Source organism: Aphelocoma coerulescens, unplaced genomic scaffold (genome assembly GCF_041296385.1).
Source record: "Aphelocoma coerulescens isolate FSJ_1873_10779 unplaced genomic scaffold, UR_Acoe_1.0 HiC_scaffold_100, whole genome shotgun sequence".
Taxonomy (NCBI): Eukaryota; Metazoa; Chordata; class Aves; order Passeriformes; family Corvidae; genus Aphelocoma; species Aphelocoma coerulescens.
In genome coordinates this window covers 657275-673298 of record NW_027183463.1, presented here as the reverse complement: position 1 = coordinate 673298, position 16024 = coordinate 657275, and the positions used below count along the sequence as shown (strand labels likewise).

The 16024-nt window shown below is 51.9% G+C and overlaps 2 protein-coding genes across 2 annotated transcripts in view; one reads left to right on the top strand and one right to left on the bottom strand.

The window, feature by feature from the left end:
* Positions 1-1945: 1945 nt before the first annotated feature.
* LOC138100521 (serine/threonine-protein kinase PAK 3-like) overlaps positions 1946-16024 on the bottom strand; it is a 64919-nt gene continuing 50840 nt past the window's right edge. Inside the window, exons 17-18 of the mRNA XM_068998398.1 lie at positions 2489-2626; positions 1946-2035 (exon numbers count right to left, since the gene is read on the bottom strand). Coding sequence (XP_068854499.1) covers positions 1946-2035; positions 2489-2626 — 228 coding nt within the window. The remainder of the gene's footprint in view (positions 2036-2488; positions 2627-16024) is intronic.
* LOC138100537 (T-cell activation Rho GTPase-activating protein-like) lies at positions 10428-13433 on the top strand. The gene is made up of 6 exons (XM_068998411.1): positions 10428-10650; positions 10962-11218; positions 11460-11562; positions 11721-11869; positions 12111-12452; positions 13397-13433. The coding sequence occupies exons 1-5, from the start codon at positions 10428-10430 to the stop codon at positions 12204-12206; spliced, it is 828 nt and encodes a 275-aa protein (XP_068854512.1). The 3' UTR covers positions 12207-12452; positions 13397-13433.

The window sequence follows — 16024 nt, the reverse complement described above, 5'->3', positions numbered from 1 at the left end:
TCACAGAGGTTTTACTCTCCTCTCTCATTGGCTCAGTTTTGGCCAGCAGCATGTCTATCTTTCAGAGCCATCAGAGATTGGCTCTGCTGAACATGGTGGAAACTTCCAGGAGCTTCTACCAGGAGCCACCTCTGTGGCCCTCCTGCTACCAAAAACCAGGCTGAGCAAAACCAATACAGACAGACAGAGTGAGCAACACTCGGTAAGCTCACAGGGTTACAGACATTTGCCCCAGAGGGGCTGCAACAAAATGAGAAGTCAAAGGCAAACAAGCTCATGGCCTGATTCCAGAACAGCCCAAGCAACATTCCTGCCTGCTGGCAAGACAAGAAGGCTCTTCACACCTTAAAGGCTGCTTAGCCCTTTGCAAGACCTTTGCAGGACCAAAACATCAAGATCTACAGCAGAAAGATGTGGGGGTTTTTGGATTTTTTTTGCTCACTGCATGGGAGTTGCTTCAGTTGCTGTTTTGAAGGTCTTGCCTAAGTTGTTGTCCTAAAATACAGTAAAAAAAGGCTGTGTTTTTGCTAAATGCAGACAAAATGCATCTGTCTTTTAAAAAGGAATAAAAAAAACATAGATTGCCAATTAAATTTATTCTGCTCCCTTCTAAATCAGCTCACTACACAAGCACAAGCCTCAGGAACATCCCTAATTCCCTCTCTGCCAGCAACTCAGAGCTGCATGGGGCAGTGCTTGCTGTGCCCCAGAGAGCACAAAGCAGGCTGGCCTGGGGGCCCCGAATATTTCTGCAGAACGCTCTGCATTCCACACCTTTGCTCTGACTCAGTGCAGAACTGCAGGATTGCAGGCGCTTCCTCCCCGAGCTGTGTGAGGCACTGGCTCCTGCAGATCTGACCTGACGAGCTGTCGCTGCCTCCCGTTGGCCTCGGTGCCCCTGGCAGAAGTGCCGTGCCTGAAGGACGCTGCCCCGTGCTCGAGCCTGCGGAGCAGCCCGGCTCCCTCCCGCTGTGCCCAGGCTGCTGCACACACTGCTAACCTTTCCCAGGACTTCCAGGGCAGCCGGCAGAAGAGTAGCAATCCTCAGCCGGGGCACCAGCCCTCGGCTGCCTTTTGCCTTTCTCTCCTCCTGGGCCGCCTCCAGACGGCCAATGGCACCAGTCTGCGCTGTGCCCAGCACGGCTACGCTTCCCTCGGGAGCAGCCAGCTGCCACTTTGGCTCTGAGATGGGACCATGTGCCCGCTCCCAGGAAGAGGCACCCAGTGCCAGGCTGCTGCCTCTTGCAGCTCCAAGGGCCTCCTGCCAGCCTGCCTCTGCCCAGCCTCAGGCTGCTCTGGGCTCTGCGTGGGCTCTGCTGGGGCTCCGGCCTGGGCAAGGCCGGGCCGCTCTCACCTCACGCTCGCTGACAGCTCTGCCTCAGACGAGACCTTTCAGAGCACCCTCGCTGAGCTTTCTGCTTTCTCAGCTGAGCAAGACTCTCCCCGAGCCAAAGAGATTGCACTTAGGGATACAAATCCAAGTGGCAGGAACCCCAATGCTCTCGAGTCACAGCTGAACACCTACATCTGCACAGGATGTCTTGGCTGCACAACTCCTCCTCTGCTTTTGCCTGCAAATGCCATTGCCCGTTCTGCCTCAACTACAAGCACAATGGCTGGACAGAAACCGGCCAGTGTGCCGTATTGCAAAGGCAGTGTGGTCTGGAGAGGATGAATGAAGAAGAGCCTGCCCCACTTACAAACCATACCAAAGAAGCCATAAGTGTCACTTTCCACCTTTAAGGAACAATGGACAATTGAGAAGGAAATCTTGAGCTTCCCGACAGGGTGAGAAGGAGGGGAATCTTCCAAATGAGTTGGGGTTTCAGAAACTTTAATTATTTAGAATCCTACTCTGCAATTCTACTCTACAATCCTACTCTGCAATCCTACTCTACAATCCTCATCTAAGCTGGTCATGGAGAAAATAGTCCTGATGTGATTGTCACAGTCTTTTCTTCTCTTTCCACCTCTTCACTGAAATAATGAGTGGTACCAGGCTGGACGCAGGCTTGGCTGATGTTACAAATGGATGCTGCCCAAAGGAAAAAAAAACAACCAAGAACAATGAACCATGACTTTCCAAGCTCAGTGCTTCAAAGGCAGGGGTAATATTTTTAAATGAAAAGGGGATTTACTCCGAGTAGGTCTAAGGAGCATGTTGCAACAGTGGCACAGGTTGTCCTGAGAGCTGGTAAGTGTCCCTTCCCTGGAAACATTCCAGGTCAGGTGGGAAGGGGCTCTGAGCAACCTGATCTCTTTCAAGTTGTCCCTCATTGCAGGGACTGCTCATTGCAGGCTGTTTGGACCAGATGACCTTTACAGGTTCCTACCAGCCCAGCCCAGCCTAGGATTTGTCACCATCATCATTTAAAAAGAACCAGAAGTGGAGATGAGGAGGAAGGGGGCTCATCTGATGCCTTGGGCTTCAGTGGAGGAGGAGCCCATCCTCGGACACTGTTTGACCTGCAGCCCCTTTGCATTTTACCTGCAGGAGCTCCTTGGCAGACCAGAGCCGCTCCTCCTTTGTCTGCAGGCAGCAGCTCAGGAAGTGGCGTAGCGAAACTGAGAATAGGTTGGGCTGCTGCACCTTTGGTCTCCCTCCTGTGGCTATCAGGAGTTCAGCCTGGAGAAAAAGGAAACATGAGGCTCCACCTGCTTCTTTCACATCTGTAAATGCTCTCCCAGAGCCCACTCTGCAGTGGCAATTTCTGCCCTGGCAGAGAGGCAGAGATGACTTTTCTATACCAACAAAAAACTCAGACCCCAAAGCAGCCACAGCTTTTCCAAGAGTCAGCAGAGCTTGCCTTGGCAGCTGATTTGATTGGCTGACCTAGTTAGGGGCAACTACATCAGCAAAAGCACGTTTTGCTTCTCTGAAGATTCCCACCAGCTTGACAGGCAGTTTGGAAGAGGGACTTTGCTATACTAACTATCTATACTATCTCTAAGGATTATTACATGAGAAGGATCTCTGCAGCTCTTGTTGGTCCCTTAAGCGCAGCTTCCATTAAACAAAACTCATCAAGCTTTTTATCCTCTTCTTGAAAACAATGGTAATTGGAAGAAAAGACAGGAAATCCATCCGATTTTCCTCAGGTAAGGAAACAAACAGTTGAAATTGTTGGTGTGACCCAGCCCACTGCGGGGCTGGGGCAGCGTGATGCCAATCAATCCCAGCTGTCATGGGTTAGCAAAGCATAATCCCAGAAGTGATGCTCTTGCAAAGGGGTGCTTACAGCTTCCTCTGTGACCTGACAGAGCCTATCAGCTGGCCAGTTTGAATACGGACAATTCTTGAAGCCACTAAAAATTGTGGCCTCTGTGATCCACACTTAAGAATAGACACACCCCAGGCAGAGCCCTCTCTCGTTTCTGCTGCTGGGACAGGAGGCTGTGGGCCCTGTGCGGGGGCCCAGCGGGCCCAGCCCAGGCCCTGCTCGGGCCAGGCCGGGCCGCGCCACAGCCATCCTGGAGCCGGTGGGCCCTGTTCCACCCGCGGAACACCCCCACAGCCCTGCTATGGGCAGCCGGAGCAGCCCGGCTCCCCCTCTCCAGTGCGGCCAAGATTCAGCTGAAGCTGCCCTGCTGTCCGGCAAAAGATCGTGTGACCAACAGCGATAAGCGAAATTCCAGCTGCAAGGCCTAGGGGAGATTAACCCTTTTAGTGCTGTGAAGAGCTGAAAACCTGAGGGAGAAGAAAGACGAGATGCTTAAAGCTGATATTCTGTTGTAAAGCTATGATGTATCAGAGTACCTGTTGTAATTTCATGAAGGCATGGGGGGGTGGAGTGTTCAACTTGTACTTGTGAGCAAAAGCACCTGCGCTGAGATAGGCAGATGCTGAAGCAGCTGTAATTTGAGGAGAAGTTTGAACAGGGAGAGATGGAAGTGATGAGGACTTTTGCTCCAAATGGAAAAGGAGAAGACCTCAGTTCCTAGAGATGCTCCCAGAGATAGCCCTAGAGATGAAGATGAGGAGGACCCTTTGCTCCCAGGGAAGGATTAGGGCCTCTGTTCTTAGAGATGAAATGCTCCCAGAGATGGCTGAAGAGAACTTTTGTTTCTGAGCAGCTCAACCTTAAATTTGTACCCCAGTAATTCAAGAGTGGACCCTCGAAAGCAGCTGTGGGAAAAGCTGCATGTCGGGGGAAGGGACTCACATGTGAGCAGAGAACCAACCCGGGCAGCTGTCTCAGTGTGCTAATTTCTCCATAGCATGGGCAAGAGAGACTCGTCTTCCTAAACGGACTGAACAATTATGGAAGTGGTAAACAGACTGAACATCCCAAGGGTTTTCTTTTTACATTGTCAGTGGGAGATGGGAGAAAGGTGGGGGGGAGGAGAAGTGTTCTGAAGGTGTGGTATGATTTTACTTTTTTTTTTTTCCCTCTTTTAGGTCTGTTAATAAATTTCTTTATATTCTTTCAAGTTTGGTGCCTGCTTTGCGTTTCTCCTCATTCTTACCTCACACAAGGTAAACAGGAATGAGTATTTGGACCAAACCACTACACCAGCCCATCCACTGGATCGAGTTTCCCGAAGAGGCAGACTCAGAGGATGGGTCAATGGGCGGCTCAGAAGCCTAAGCCGCACCCCCCTGGGCAGTGCCCGGGTACAAGCTGCCTCCCCCGGTTCGGGAAAATTCTCGGTTCCTTGGTTGTTCACTGGTTCTCTGTTATAACTCCCGCCTCGGTTTCCCCCAGTGGTTCTTGTGAAATTGTTTCCTCCCCCTGGCTTGTAACTCATTGGTTGTTTTCCCCTTTCCCAGCGGTTTTCAAACTCTATAAAACTGCGGACAAGCCTCAGGGAGGATCCCATCGCATTCCATCCCTTCTCAGCTCGTTCGGGTTGCGAAACTTCTAACAAGAAATCTGTTAGGAGCCAGACCAGAACAGCCTCTCTCTTCCTTTGTCTCCGAGCTAACGTGAGCTGATACCATCGGCTCCTGCCATGTTTCCTCTGCCGAGAAGCCAGCTAGCTAACTCAGCCAGCAGCTCTTTTCCTGATGCTGAAGTCGCTTCTGCGGCGGGCAGAAGTAACGCAGCTGGGCTGTCTCTGACCTGGGGCACGCCAGAGCTCGTGCCCTGAGCAGCAAGAACTTCGTTAGGTTGGCGCACCAAGCACGGGGCTCACACGAGTGGATCCCTGCGACATCGTGGCTGTCAGTGGACAGCGATAAGAAGCGACTTTGGACTGCTAACGCCTCTCGGAGCAGTCTGCTCTGTTTTAGGAGCAGTGCCCTGAGAGAATGCTGCTAACTCCCACTCACTCTGCACTGAACTGACTTTGGAGAGCAGCTGTGCCTCAGAGAACCCAACCTGTGCTTTTTACTGTGGGACCAGACAAATTTGTGCTGATGTCTGAAACTTGTGCGAGTATCCCTGGTCCCTGATATTTTGTTTCTTTTTTCTTTTTTTCAGGTGGTGGGCAGAAGAAGTGCCCAAAGAGAGATGGGATCCAAACTCTCTCAGCCCCAAAGAGAGGTTTTTCTCCAAGTTGTGAAATTCCTTTCAGTTACTGGTTTCAAATTTTCAAAGGGTCTGTTAAAACAGTTTGTTCGCTGGCTTTTCTTTTACCTTCCTCAAGTGACTCCTGCAAATTTAAAATCTCCTGCCTTCTGGAAGGCTGTGGGGCATAAGATTACTGATTTAAAGCGAAAAGGGGACTCCTCTGGAGAAAAATTCTTTCCTCTAGTTCTAGTGCTTCGGGACTTGCATAAAATGGATCAGAAAGTAAAAGAAAAGCACAAATCCCCTTGCAGTTCTTCCTGTATCCCTCCTTCCTCCCCTCCTGCTCCTCATCCCACTTCCCCTTCGTTGGAAAAACTGAATGGGGTGATATGCCCAGAGGCACAGAGTTGCTACCTTCTCTCTGACCCCTCTCAGTCTTTTCAGCCACCCTGTTGGGGTAGCTCTGGTCAAGCTGCCTCGACCTCTTCCCAAACCCCGTATCCCTTACCCTCCTCCCCAGTTGTAAGCCCAGAAAACTGTTTTAAATGCTGTTTGCCATTGTCCCCCCCCACTCCACGTGTCTGAACAATGGCGCTGACCACATGGCACAGTTCACCCCTCCCCCCCTTGTTCTTCCCCCAGGCCCTTTCGCCCTCTTACCCCCAACCCTTTCCTATCCCCTCCCCGAGATGTGATGTCATCGGGTTCCTCCCATGCATTGGGTACTGCCCCCTCCGTTGGGAATCCCCGCCCATCCTGTGACCACGCCTCCTGGTCCTCCAACCCCGCCCCCTGTGGAGGACTTCCTGGCTCCCACACGCCCCCCATTCCAGTTCCCACGGGGTAGAAACCGGAACCATCTTGAAATCAGGTCCGGGAGTCTCCTCAGCCCCTTCCTATCCCTTTGCTGTTCCTGTAACATATGATTGAACTGGCAGTAATCCCACATGGAAACCTTTTGATTCTGCAGGGCTGAAAGAGCTTTGCAAAGCCCAGAAAGCATTTGGGAGGGAGAATCAGTATTTTAAGAACCTTCTTAAGATAACTCTCACCGGTACAGTGATTGTGCCACATGACCTCAAAAGCATTTTCTCCTGCTTGCTTTCCCCATCCAAGTTTCAAATATGGGAAGAAGGTTGGAGAAAGCAACTGGGAGAGGTCCTCCTTATTTTACTGCAGGATCCAAACAACGCGGGGGTTTCTACGGATCACCTTACCAGTGAGGGGTTATTAGCCAAGCCCCAGAACCAGGCTCAAAATACACCAGAGCCGGTCCTGAATGCTGTAAAGCAAGCAGCACAGCAAGCGTTCTTAATGATGCCCCCTAAATTAGCACCTCAATTGAATTACACTGAGATTCGGCAACTGCAAAATGAGCCATTTATTGATTTTGTGGATAAACTGAGGCTGGTAGTGGAAAAACAAGTGGAAGATCCGAAAACAAGAGAGCATATTCTAACGCAAATTGCAAAGATTAATGCCAATGATGCTTGTAATAGAGTGGTTTTGGGTCTTCCATTCGAACCTCCACCGACCTTAAGTCAAATGATTCGTGCTTGCACGACATTGGTGCCAATTCATCAGCCAAATTTAAAAACGGGGAAAAACTTAATAGAAATTGAAGCCGCTGCTGATGCAACAGCATCTCAGGGCAATAGAAATGCTAATTGGGTCTGTCACAGGTGTGGCAAACCAGGGCACTTGGCCCAAAACTGCAGAGCTCTGGCTTCAGTTAATCAGGGTTCCTGAGCTGTCTCCCCAGGGAAAATGACATCGCCTGCCGCCGATGGGATGCAGCCAAAACACTGACAGGACTGTGTGGATTGGCAGGGCCACATGGGGGAATGAATGAAGAAACTGCCACCAGGAAAATGGTTACCACGACCACTGCAACTCAAATGGACTCGGTGACACCCCAGAGAATCGTCGTGAGTTGTGAGAGTCTGAGAGACTGTATATTGTTTGTGTTAAAAGATGTTGTACATTCACCAGCTGACATTTGTGTTACACCAGAAATTGTTCAAGTGGGCCCACAAGGGTTCTTTACTGTCAATATCCAGTGTGTTAACCCTCCCTATTTTCTTGCTGCTAACCAGGTTGTGGCCCAAGCTATTCTCATGCCCAGTAGTCCGCCACAGGACTACAACCCCTCTGTCTTCTGGGCTGAGGCAGCTGGGAATGACAAACCCATGCTTAATTGCAAACTGTCTGGCCAAGGCTCAGACATCAGCCTGGCAGGAATGATGGACATGGGAGCAGACGTGACAGTCATTTCTTCCCACAACTGGCCGTCACACTGGGAGCTGCAGCTGGCAGAAGGTATTGTGACGGGTGTGGGGGGATCTATATCTGCTCAAAGAAGCAAGGCACTTGTCCAAATTGAGGGTCCAGAGGGACAGATAGCATCAGTCCGTCCTTTTGTAATTGACTCTGGATTTCCATTGCGGGGCAGAGATCTCATGTCCCAGTGGGGGGCTCGAGTCGAAATTCCATCTCAACCCCAACATTTTTTGTACAGGCCACTGCGGAGTGCCCCTTCCAGAAATTAAATTGGATCTCTGACAAACACATCTGGATGGATCAATGGCCTTTGAAAAATGACAGATTAAAGGCACTCAGCACACTCATGGAGGAGCAATTGAAAAGAGGAAATATCGAACCATGTAAGAGCCCTTGGAATTCTCTGGTATTTGGAATCAAAAAGCTGGGGAAAGACCAGTGGCGCCTCCTCCAGGACTTGCGGAAAATAAATGCAGTCATAGAGGACATGGGACCCCTGCAGCCCGGAATGCCTTCACCCTCCATGCTCCCCAGGCAGTGGAAGGTAGCAGTCATTGATATTAAAGAGTGTTTCTTCCAGATCCCACTACGCTCAGACAATGTGCCCTGGTTTGCCTTCTCGGTCCCTTCCATCGACCAAAAGGCTCCCGTGCAGCGCTAGCAGTGGTGAGTTTTGCCACAAGGCATGAAGAACTCACCCACCATCTGCCAGTGGTATGTAGCTCGCATTCTGTCCCCTGTCAGAAAGTTAGCAGCAAAGGCAATAGTGCTCCACTATATGGACGATGTTTTGGTGTGTGCTCCTAACCAATCCTATTTAGACTGGACATTGGGGAAGGTAATTGAGGCCTTAGAGGCAAATGGATTTGAAATCCAGGCCAAAAAGGTCCAGAAAACCTCTCCATTTAAATACCTTGGACTAAAAATCCATGAGCAGACTGGGGTTCCCCAACAAGTCAAAATAATTGATAACCCTAAGACCTTGCAGGAACTCCATCAGCTCTGCGGGTCCATCAATTGGGTGAGGCCTCTCCTAGAGCTGACAACAGAAGATCTCGCTCCTCTGTTCAACCTCCTGTGAGGGAAAGATGACCTCCCATCACCCAGGCATCTAACAGAGGAGGTGAGACAGTCCATCTGTAAGGTACAGGAAGCGCTGTCGTCCCAGCAGGCACACCACTGAGCCCCAGGTCTGCCTTTTCAAACTGATTCCAAAAGAAATTCAAAGCAGAAAACCATTAAATGCCTTGACAATCTTTTCAGATGCCTGCGGTCATTCCTGCAAGTCTGTCATCACATGGAAGTATCCCTGCACTCAGAAGTGGGAGTCTGATGTACAGGTAGTTGAAGGATCCTGAAGTGGCAGAACTTGCAGCCATGGTCAGGGCATTTGAGTGGTTCAGTGAACCATTTAATTTGATAACTGACTCAGCCTATGTTGCAGGTGTAGTTTCCAGGGCAGAGTGAGCCTTACTAAAGGAGGTTGCAAACCCAAAACTTCATAACTTGCTTTCGAAATTGATTCAACTGATCTCCCACTGAAAGCAACCATTCTATGTCATGCATAGTGTGTGAGATCACACACTGACCTGCCAGGATTTAATGCCAAAGGGAACAGGAGAGCAGATGCCCTAGCAATGCCCATTGAGTTAGCGAATGTGCCTAACAGATTCCAGCAAGCCCAGCTGAGCCATGCAGTGTTCCATCAGAATGCTCCAGCTCTCATCCGAATGTTCCACCTCACTAGAGACCAAGTAAAAGCAAAGACGATCTCTTCTTCTGGCCGAGCTGCCCTCACTTGTGCCCCAAGTGTGGCCATGCAGCTGTGGCACCCTGAGGAGGGCATCCCCTGGACATGGGCAAGGGCACCTGCTGGACTGTGACCACTGGAGATGGTTGTGCATGGACAGAGAGCCTGCAGTGCTGTCCACAGCTTGGAGAAGGGCAGGCTCAGGCCCGGGGCAGCTTCTCCCAGTGACACTCCAGCTCTCAGAAGCCTCCAAGGTGCAGCCACACTTGCAGTTGCCTGCTCACTGCTTGGGGTTCTGCATGGCTCCACACGGTGCTGAGGGCAGGGCAGGGCAGGCTGTGGCAGCGCTGGCCTGGCTGTCTCCACTGATGCCTTTGGTTCTCTTTTCCTCTGCAGCAGCAGGGACCGGCAGCAGCGGCAGCAGCAGCAGCAGCGGCAGGACGAGGAGGAGGTGGCTGCCCTGGCCCTTTGCTCTGCGGCGGGGCCCAGCCAGGGCTGCGCGGGCGCCAGGGCAGGAGGGCTCCGGCTGCAGCAGGGCGCTCTTCGGGCAGCCCCTGGCAGCCGTCTGCGCGGAGGACGGCACGCTGCCCCGGCCCATCCAGGTGAGGCGGCCGCACAGGGCTGCCCGTCCCTCCCTCTGGATGCTGCACAGCCAGTGTCCCCACGCATGTCCCCCAGCCATGGGGCACTGGGCTCTTCAGCCGTGCCTCAGGCTCCTGCTCCCAGCCCCTTTGCAGCAGGAGGCAGCGAGCCCAGGCTGGGGCAGAGCTCTGCAAACAGGGCAGCTCCTCACACAAGCCCCTGCCCTCCCGCCTCTCCTGCAGGAGCTGCTGGCTGTCCTGCACCAGGAAGGGCCCACAACAGAAGGCATCTTCCAGAAAGCAGAGAGCGCCAAAGCCTGACAGGAGCTGCGGCAGGCCCTGGACCACGGCCTGCACGTCGACATGGCAAGCCAGCCAGTGCTGCTGCTGGCCATGCTCCTCAAGGTGAGTCCTCCTGAGCTGCAGCTGCAAAGGCTCCTGCCTGGGCCACCGTGCTCCAAGGCTCACCGGCAGCCCTTGGCATGGCAGGACTTCCTGGGAAGCATCCCCGGCAAGCTCCTCGTCACCGACCTCTACGAGGACTGGACGGCTGCGATGCAGATGGCCAGCAGGGAGGACAAGATCTGTCAGCTCAAAGAGTAAACGTGGGCAGCAGCTTCCAGCTCCGCAGCAGGCACTGCTGGAAGCCTGGCACTCTCCTGAAAGGGGACACTCTCCTGAAGGGGCTGTGTTTTTGGACAGCTTGCTCTTGCTGGCTGGCAGTCTGATTTTGGGGCAATGCACGGGGAGCGTTCCCTTGCGTGAGCTCGGGGGAAATCAGGAGCTGGGCAGCAACGCCCTGCATCCTTCCCGTGGGAGCGCTGGAGCCCTGAGCGCTGGCCGAGAGCGCCTGCGGAGCTGCGCAGCAGCCGCTGGCTGCTCCCTGCCTGGGGCCAGCTCTGGGGACGGCCGTGGGCAACGTGGGCCTGCTGATGGACGCTGCCTTCCTGTTCCCTCGGGGGGCCAAGAAGTTGCCCACAGCAAAGCTGCTCCTCCTCAGGCAGCTGCTGGCACTGCTGCGACTCATCGGCCAGCACGTGTCCAGCAGCAGAATGACCTGCAGCAGCCTGGCCGTCTGCCTGGGGCCAAAGCTGCTGAGCCCACCGCAGGAGCAGCAGCTGGAGCTCGAGGCCATGCTGGCCGAGAACAAGCAGGTAAGGCTGGCTTCAGCAGCCGGCTGCAGCCTTGCTGGCCAAAGGCAACTTGGCTGCCCAGAGGTGCCTGTGCCTGGCGGCCCCCTGTGTCCAGCCAAGGCTGCTGCGGGAGCTGCCTGCAAGAGCTGCCCCCCAGCCAGCGCCTTCCTCCTGTGCAGAGGCAAGGCTCAGCCGTGATGGCCAGGGCTGCTTGGCACGCTCTCGGGCCTCTGAGCTGAGAGCAAGGCTTTCCTGTGTGCAGGCGAATGCTCTGGTGGACATCCCGCTGGAGAACTCAGGTGACATCTTTGGGGAACAGGTAGCTGGCCCCAACGAGTCACCAGCACCCACAGAGCTATGCACAGGTAGGAGCAGGAACAGAGCCTTGTCCCAGCCTGGGACTCAGGGCCCCAGAAATCTCAGCATCAAGAGGCCAAGCAGTGTAGGGCTTGCCTGTGGGTTTTGGTTTCTTTGTTCTTGTCTTCCAAGTCGTCACTTTGCTGCACATGCTTTTGCTTTCTAGAGATGCACAGGGAAGAGCAAAGTGGCCCTGCAGGAAGAGAAGACAACAAGCCCCAGGCAGAAAGCAATCTGGATGCATCCCCTTCCCTGCCTGAGACCCGGCAGGGAGATGGAGAAGAGGCCACGGTGCTGGAGGTCCAAAGAGCAGAGGTATGGCAGCTGCACAAATCCTGGAACAATGTGTCCCAGGGAGACAGGCAGTTTGTCATGGGGCCAAGGAGCTGCTGTGCCTCCTCCTGACAGCACAGCTCTGCAGCCTCTGGCCTCCCTTCCTCCCTGCTTTCCTCCCTTCTACCCTCCCTCATCCCTCCCTCCTTTTCCCACTCTCTCCTCCCTCCCTCCTTATCCCCCTCATCCCTCCATCCCCCCACCTCCAGAATTTCTGCTTCAGGCACCTCCAGCTTTGTCTCCAAACACCCACCAGAGCTCCCCAGAGTCGCTGGCCAAGGCCGAAGCCCTGACGAGCCTTTCTGTGTCAGGAAGGTAAAAGGAGCCCACATTGGTTCCAACAAGAAGGGACTGAGCTTGTGCCTCCCACCTTTGCCTCTCTAATCCAACTTTGTGGCTAAAGGCTTGTAGGCTGCTAGCCCCAGGAAGAGAAAAAGAGAAGGAAAAGACAGCGAGCAGAGGCCTGGCCAGAAGACAGGGAATAGCAGCCAGAAAGGGAAAGGAGGAGGACACACCAAAGAAGACTGGAGAAATGCAGGAAGCTCTGCCAGCCCAAGAAGCCCAGGTATGGATGTGCCAGGCTCTGCTGCCCACCCTCCTCTCCACACTGCCCTGAGTCAGCCCAAGGCACTGGCAAGGGCCGGCAGGGGCTGGTGCTGGGCAGGGCTTGGCAAGAGCTCCATGGCAGCTGTGCAGGGGCTCTGCAGCCCTTGGCTTCCTCCACGCCCACGTGCTGAACCTCTGCAGGAGGATGGCTCTGGGCGGGACGAAGGGGCTGAGGGAGAAGCTGTGAAGGTGGGGCAGCTGGAACCCCTCTCCCTCTAGTTCTGCTTCTAGATGTTTCTAGTGACACCTATCAAGCTAAGGTTTTCATTCTAGAGGCCGCTCTTTCACATGTTCTATGTCAATGGATAATTAGGTACGTCTCTTGGTACCTGTCAAGGCATCTGCTGCTCTGCCACATCTATCCCCACTCTGCTGCCTCTGTCCCCATTGCCTTGTCTGCTGTGCCAGCTCTGTGCCCTGTGGCCATGCTGGGGGCTGGGCTGGCGGCCAGGCCCAGCTGAGCAGCACTTTCAGCCCCCGGTCTTGGCTGCCCACACCTGACAGGAGCAGCAGGAACCGCTGGTGGCAAAGCAAAAACCAGGGTGGGAGCTGCAGGCACAAACGGTGGCGTGGGCTTTGGCCGCGGGCACTGGCCGGCTGGGCAGGAGCGGGCCCTGCCCGTGCTGGGGCCGCTCAGCGCGGCTGCCCCGGGCGGCACAGGGGCTGTCCTTGGGCAAGGCAGCTGCGCCGGCAGGGCCCGGGAGCGGTGCCGGCTGTGCCGCGCTGCCGGGGGCTGCGGGACGGTCCCGCCGGGGCTGCGCTCGCCACAGCCCGGCCCGCTGGGCCTGGTTTTTCTTTCTAAGCCTCCTGGGGAGGCTCTGAGATTTCTCTTCCCTGATGGAAGTGCAGCTGCTGCCAAGGGAAACGTCCCGATCCTGACTCCGTGTTCCCTTTGCTTCCCAGGTGTCCCATCTGCTGTCCCCGTCCAGGAGAGCTGCTCTGCACGAGAGGAAGAGACCGAGGGAGAGCCTGGGAATATCGGCAGCTGCAATCCCTCCTGATATAATTCTAGTTATAAATGTGTGGAGTATGACTAAGAGCGTTAGAAGAATGGGGATATTGACACCTGTATATCTATTTGTATGGGTATATTGGTGCATGTATATCGATCTGTTTACATCTGTAGTTATATTTACATACTTGTTCAGTTGGGTACCTCTAGAGATCGATTGATGGGGTTGGAATGATTTTTATATTAGTACATTGATATTTGCATATTTATAGAGGGATTTGATATGTGTGTATTATAGATGTCTCGTTATATCTCACATGAAATATTTAATAGATATTTACATCTGTGTGTTTTTATATGTATTTGTATTTGATATGTATTTACTTACATTTCAGATTTATGGAATTGTATAGTTCTAGAATTCTATTTATTTAGTTCTGGATCTGGGATTCTTTAGAGAGGGATATCTGTATTTCTGTATTCATATATGGGCCGTACAGTTGTAGAATTATGTCATAAATTAAATTGTTAAACTTCAGTTGATATTTGTGTGTAGTGGTAGTAGAGGGTTCCAGTAAATTAATTTTTTTTAACTGAAGTGGGTATTTGTATATATGTACATAGCATGACTGTAACAATAAATTAGTTTTGTAAACTTCAGTTGATAGTTTTATGTTCATGTATTAGCAGCGTGGGTGTAGCAATTTAAAACAAATGTCATTTTTAAACTGAAGTTGCTTTTTGTGTATTTGTACATTAGCAGTGCAAGGGTGGCAATCTGCCATAATTTCCATGTTTAAACTGCAAGAAGGGTAGATTTGTGCTGTACAAAGGACTGGGCAGATGTAAACAGGATGGTGCTGGAGGATTTTGGCCATGAAAATCCCCAGCCGTGCCCAGCAGATCCCCCAGCTGCAGCCAGGCTGGGCAAGGGAACGGCACATTTGGGCTGGCAGCAGAGCCACACGTTGGCTACAGACTCGCTGCAGAGGCCTGCTGAGAAAGCGGGACTCCCCTTGATGCCTTTTCCTGGTCTTAAAATCGAGAGTCAAACATGGTTAGAAGGGGAAAAGGGATTTTACCTGGGGATTTATTTTAAGGATCCTTAGGCGCACACGTCCAGGTCGTATGCATTGAGATGCACCCCGCTGAGTATGTGTGTGTCTCCCCAACATCGGGTATAACATTATAGGTTTTACTAATTAGCAGATCTATCAAAGGTTCCCCAAGGAGAGGCTCAAGTGAGCCCCCTTCTCTAAGGAACCTTCCCCTGCCATGGTTCTATCTTGCTTTACAGAATGTGTTCTGGAGAGGACCTTGGGCTCTGGGGCACACTGATCCCTAGCTACCAAGCTTCTAAAATGTTTCGTCTCTCAGTTTGACAAACAAGTCTAAGAATGTCGGCAAAAAGCACGAAGAATACAGAAGTTGTAAAAAGGTATAATGGCTATAAAAGAAAAGGCAAAAATCTTCATGGCATCATTGCCCCCGTTTTAGAGACTAACAAAACTTTGTCTTGTCTGGTCTCTATTCTTTACCCGCAGAACCTGTTTACACAACCAGCTGCTCCACAGCAAATTACACAGATAATAACTACAATTACAGCTGTTATGAATATTTCTTTTACCTGGGCTCAGTTTGGTAATCAGGAGGTGAGGGTATCAAAAACATGATCAAATTTTAAGGTGTTATTTCTAGAAGCTACTTCATGTAGAATTTGAGTTCTCTTCCAAATGTCATCTAAATCTTTCTTAATTCTTCCACTTTGGTCCACATAAGAACAACAAGTGGTACTGACAATAGCACATACACCTCCTTGTGCAGCAAGTTTGAAATTGAGAGCTACCCTGTTTTGCATAACTGCACGGGACAGACTGTCAACTTCCTCCTGTAAGGCTGAAATTGCATCTGCAGTATGCTGCTCAATACGTTCAATGACAGCCGAGATGTTTACAACTGTTCTTTCCAGTTCAACTACTCCGTAAGCGGGTACAAGGGCTCTGATTATGCTATGAAAAAGTGTGGGACGTTCAATGAGGGGATTAAGAGACCTTTTTTTCTTCTCATTTGGTTTTTCAAGATGGTCAAATATTGTTATATTTGAGACCACAGCCCCAATAGCACAAGCCTGGTCTTTGTTCACAGGCATAACTTTCCAGGCCTTATTACCACATATCCAATACAACCCCATCCCAAACGACTGAGCCAGTCTCCACCCTGTCAGTTTCATCTTTGCTGCAATTCTTGGGTCTATTATTTCCCTGAAATGGGTCTGATGACAATATGAAGGAAGAACGGCTTTTCCTGTGGCGTTTACAATTGCACAAGGAACCTTATAGTTGGCATGCTCTACCAGGCTACTCAGGGTAATGGGGGGCAGAAGGGTGCTATTCATTGGTTCCCACATTTCAGTGCGGTTCTCTTCCATTAAAATGCCAATCAATGGCCACTGACCCTTCCCATCTAGGGGTGGTAACTGAGTACAGATCTAGCAATCGCTCTTATTAAGAATTTTGGACACATTTTGGACCACAGTCTTATGCAAATCATGGGGTGAACCTTGAACCATGGTTACCAGT

Coding starts and splice junctions, on each gene's coding strand:
- LOC138100537 (XM_068998411.1), top strand. CDS start 10,428: ATGGCAAGCCAGCCAGTGCTGCTGCTGGCCATGCTCCTCAAGGTGAGT. Junction 11,219..11,459: donor TGCTGGCCGAGAACAAGCAG/GTAAGGCTGGCT, acceptor TCCTGTGTGCAG/GCGAATGCTCTGGTGGACAT. Junction 11,563..11,720: donor ACCCACAGAGCTATGCACAG/GTAGGAGCAGGA, acceptor TTTGCTTTCTAG/AGATGCACAGGGAAGAGCAA.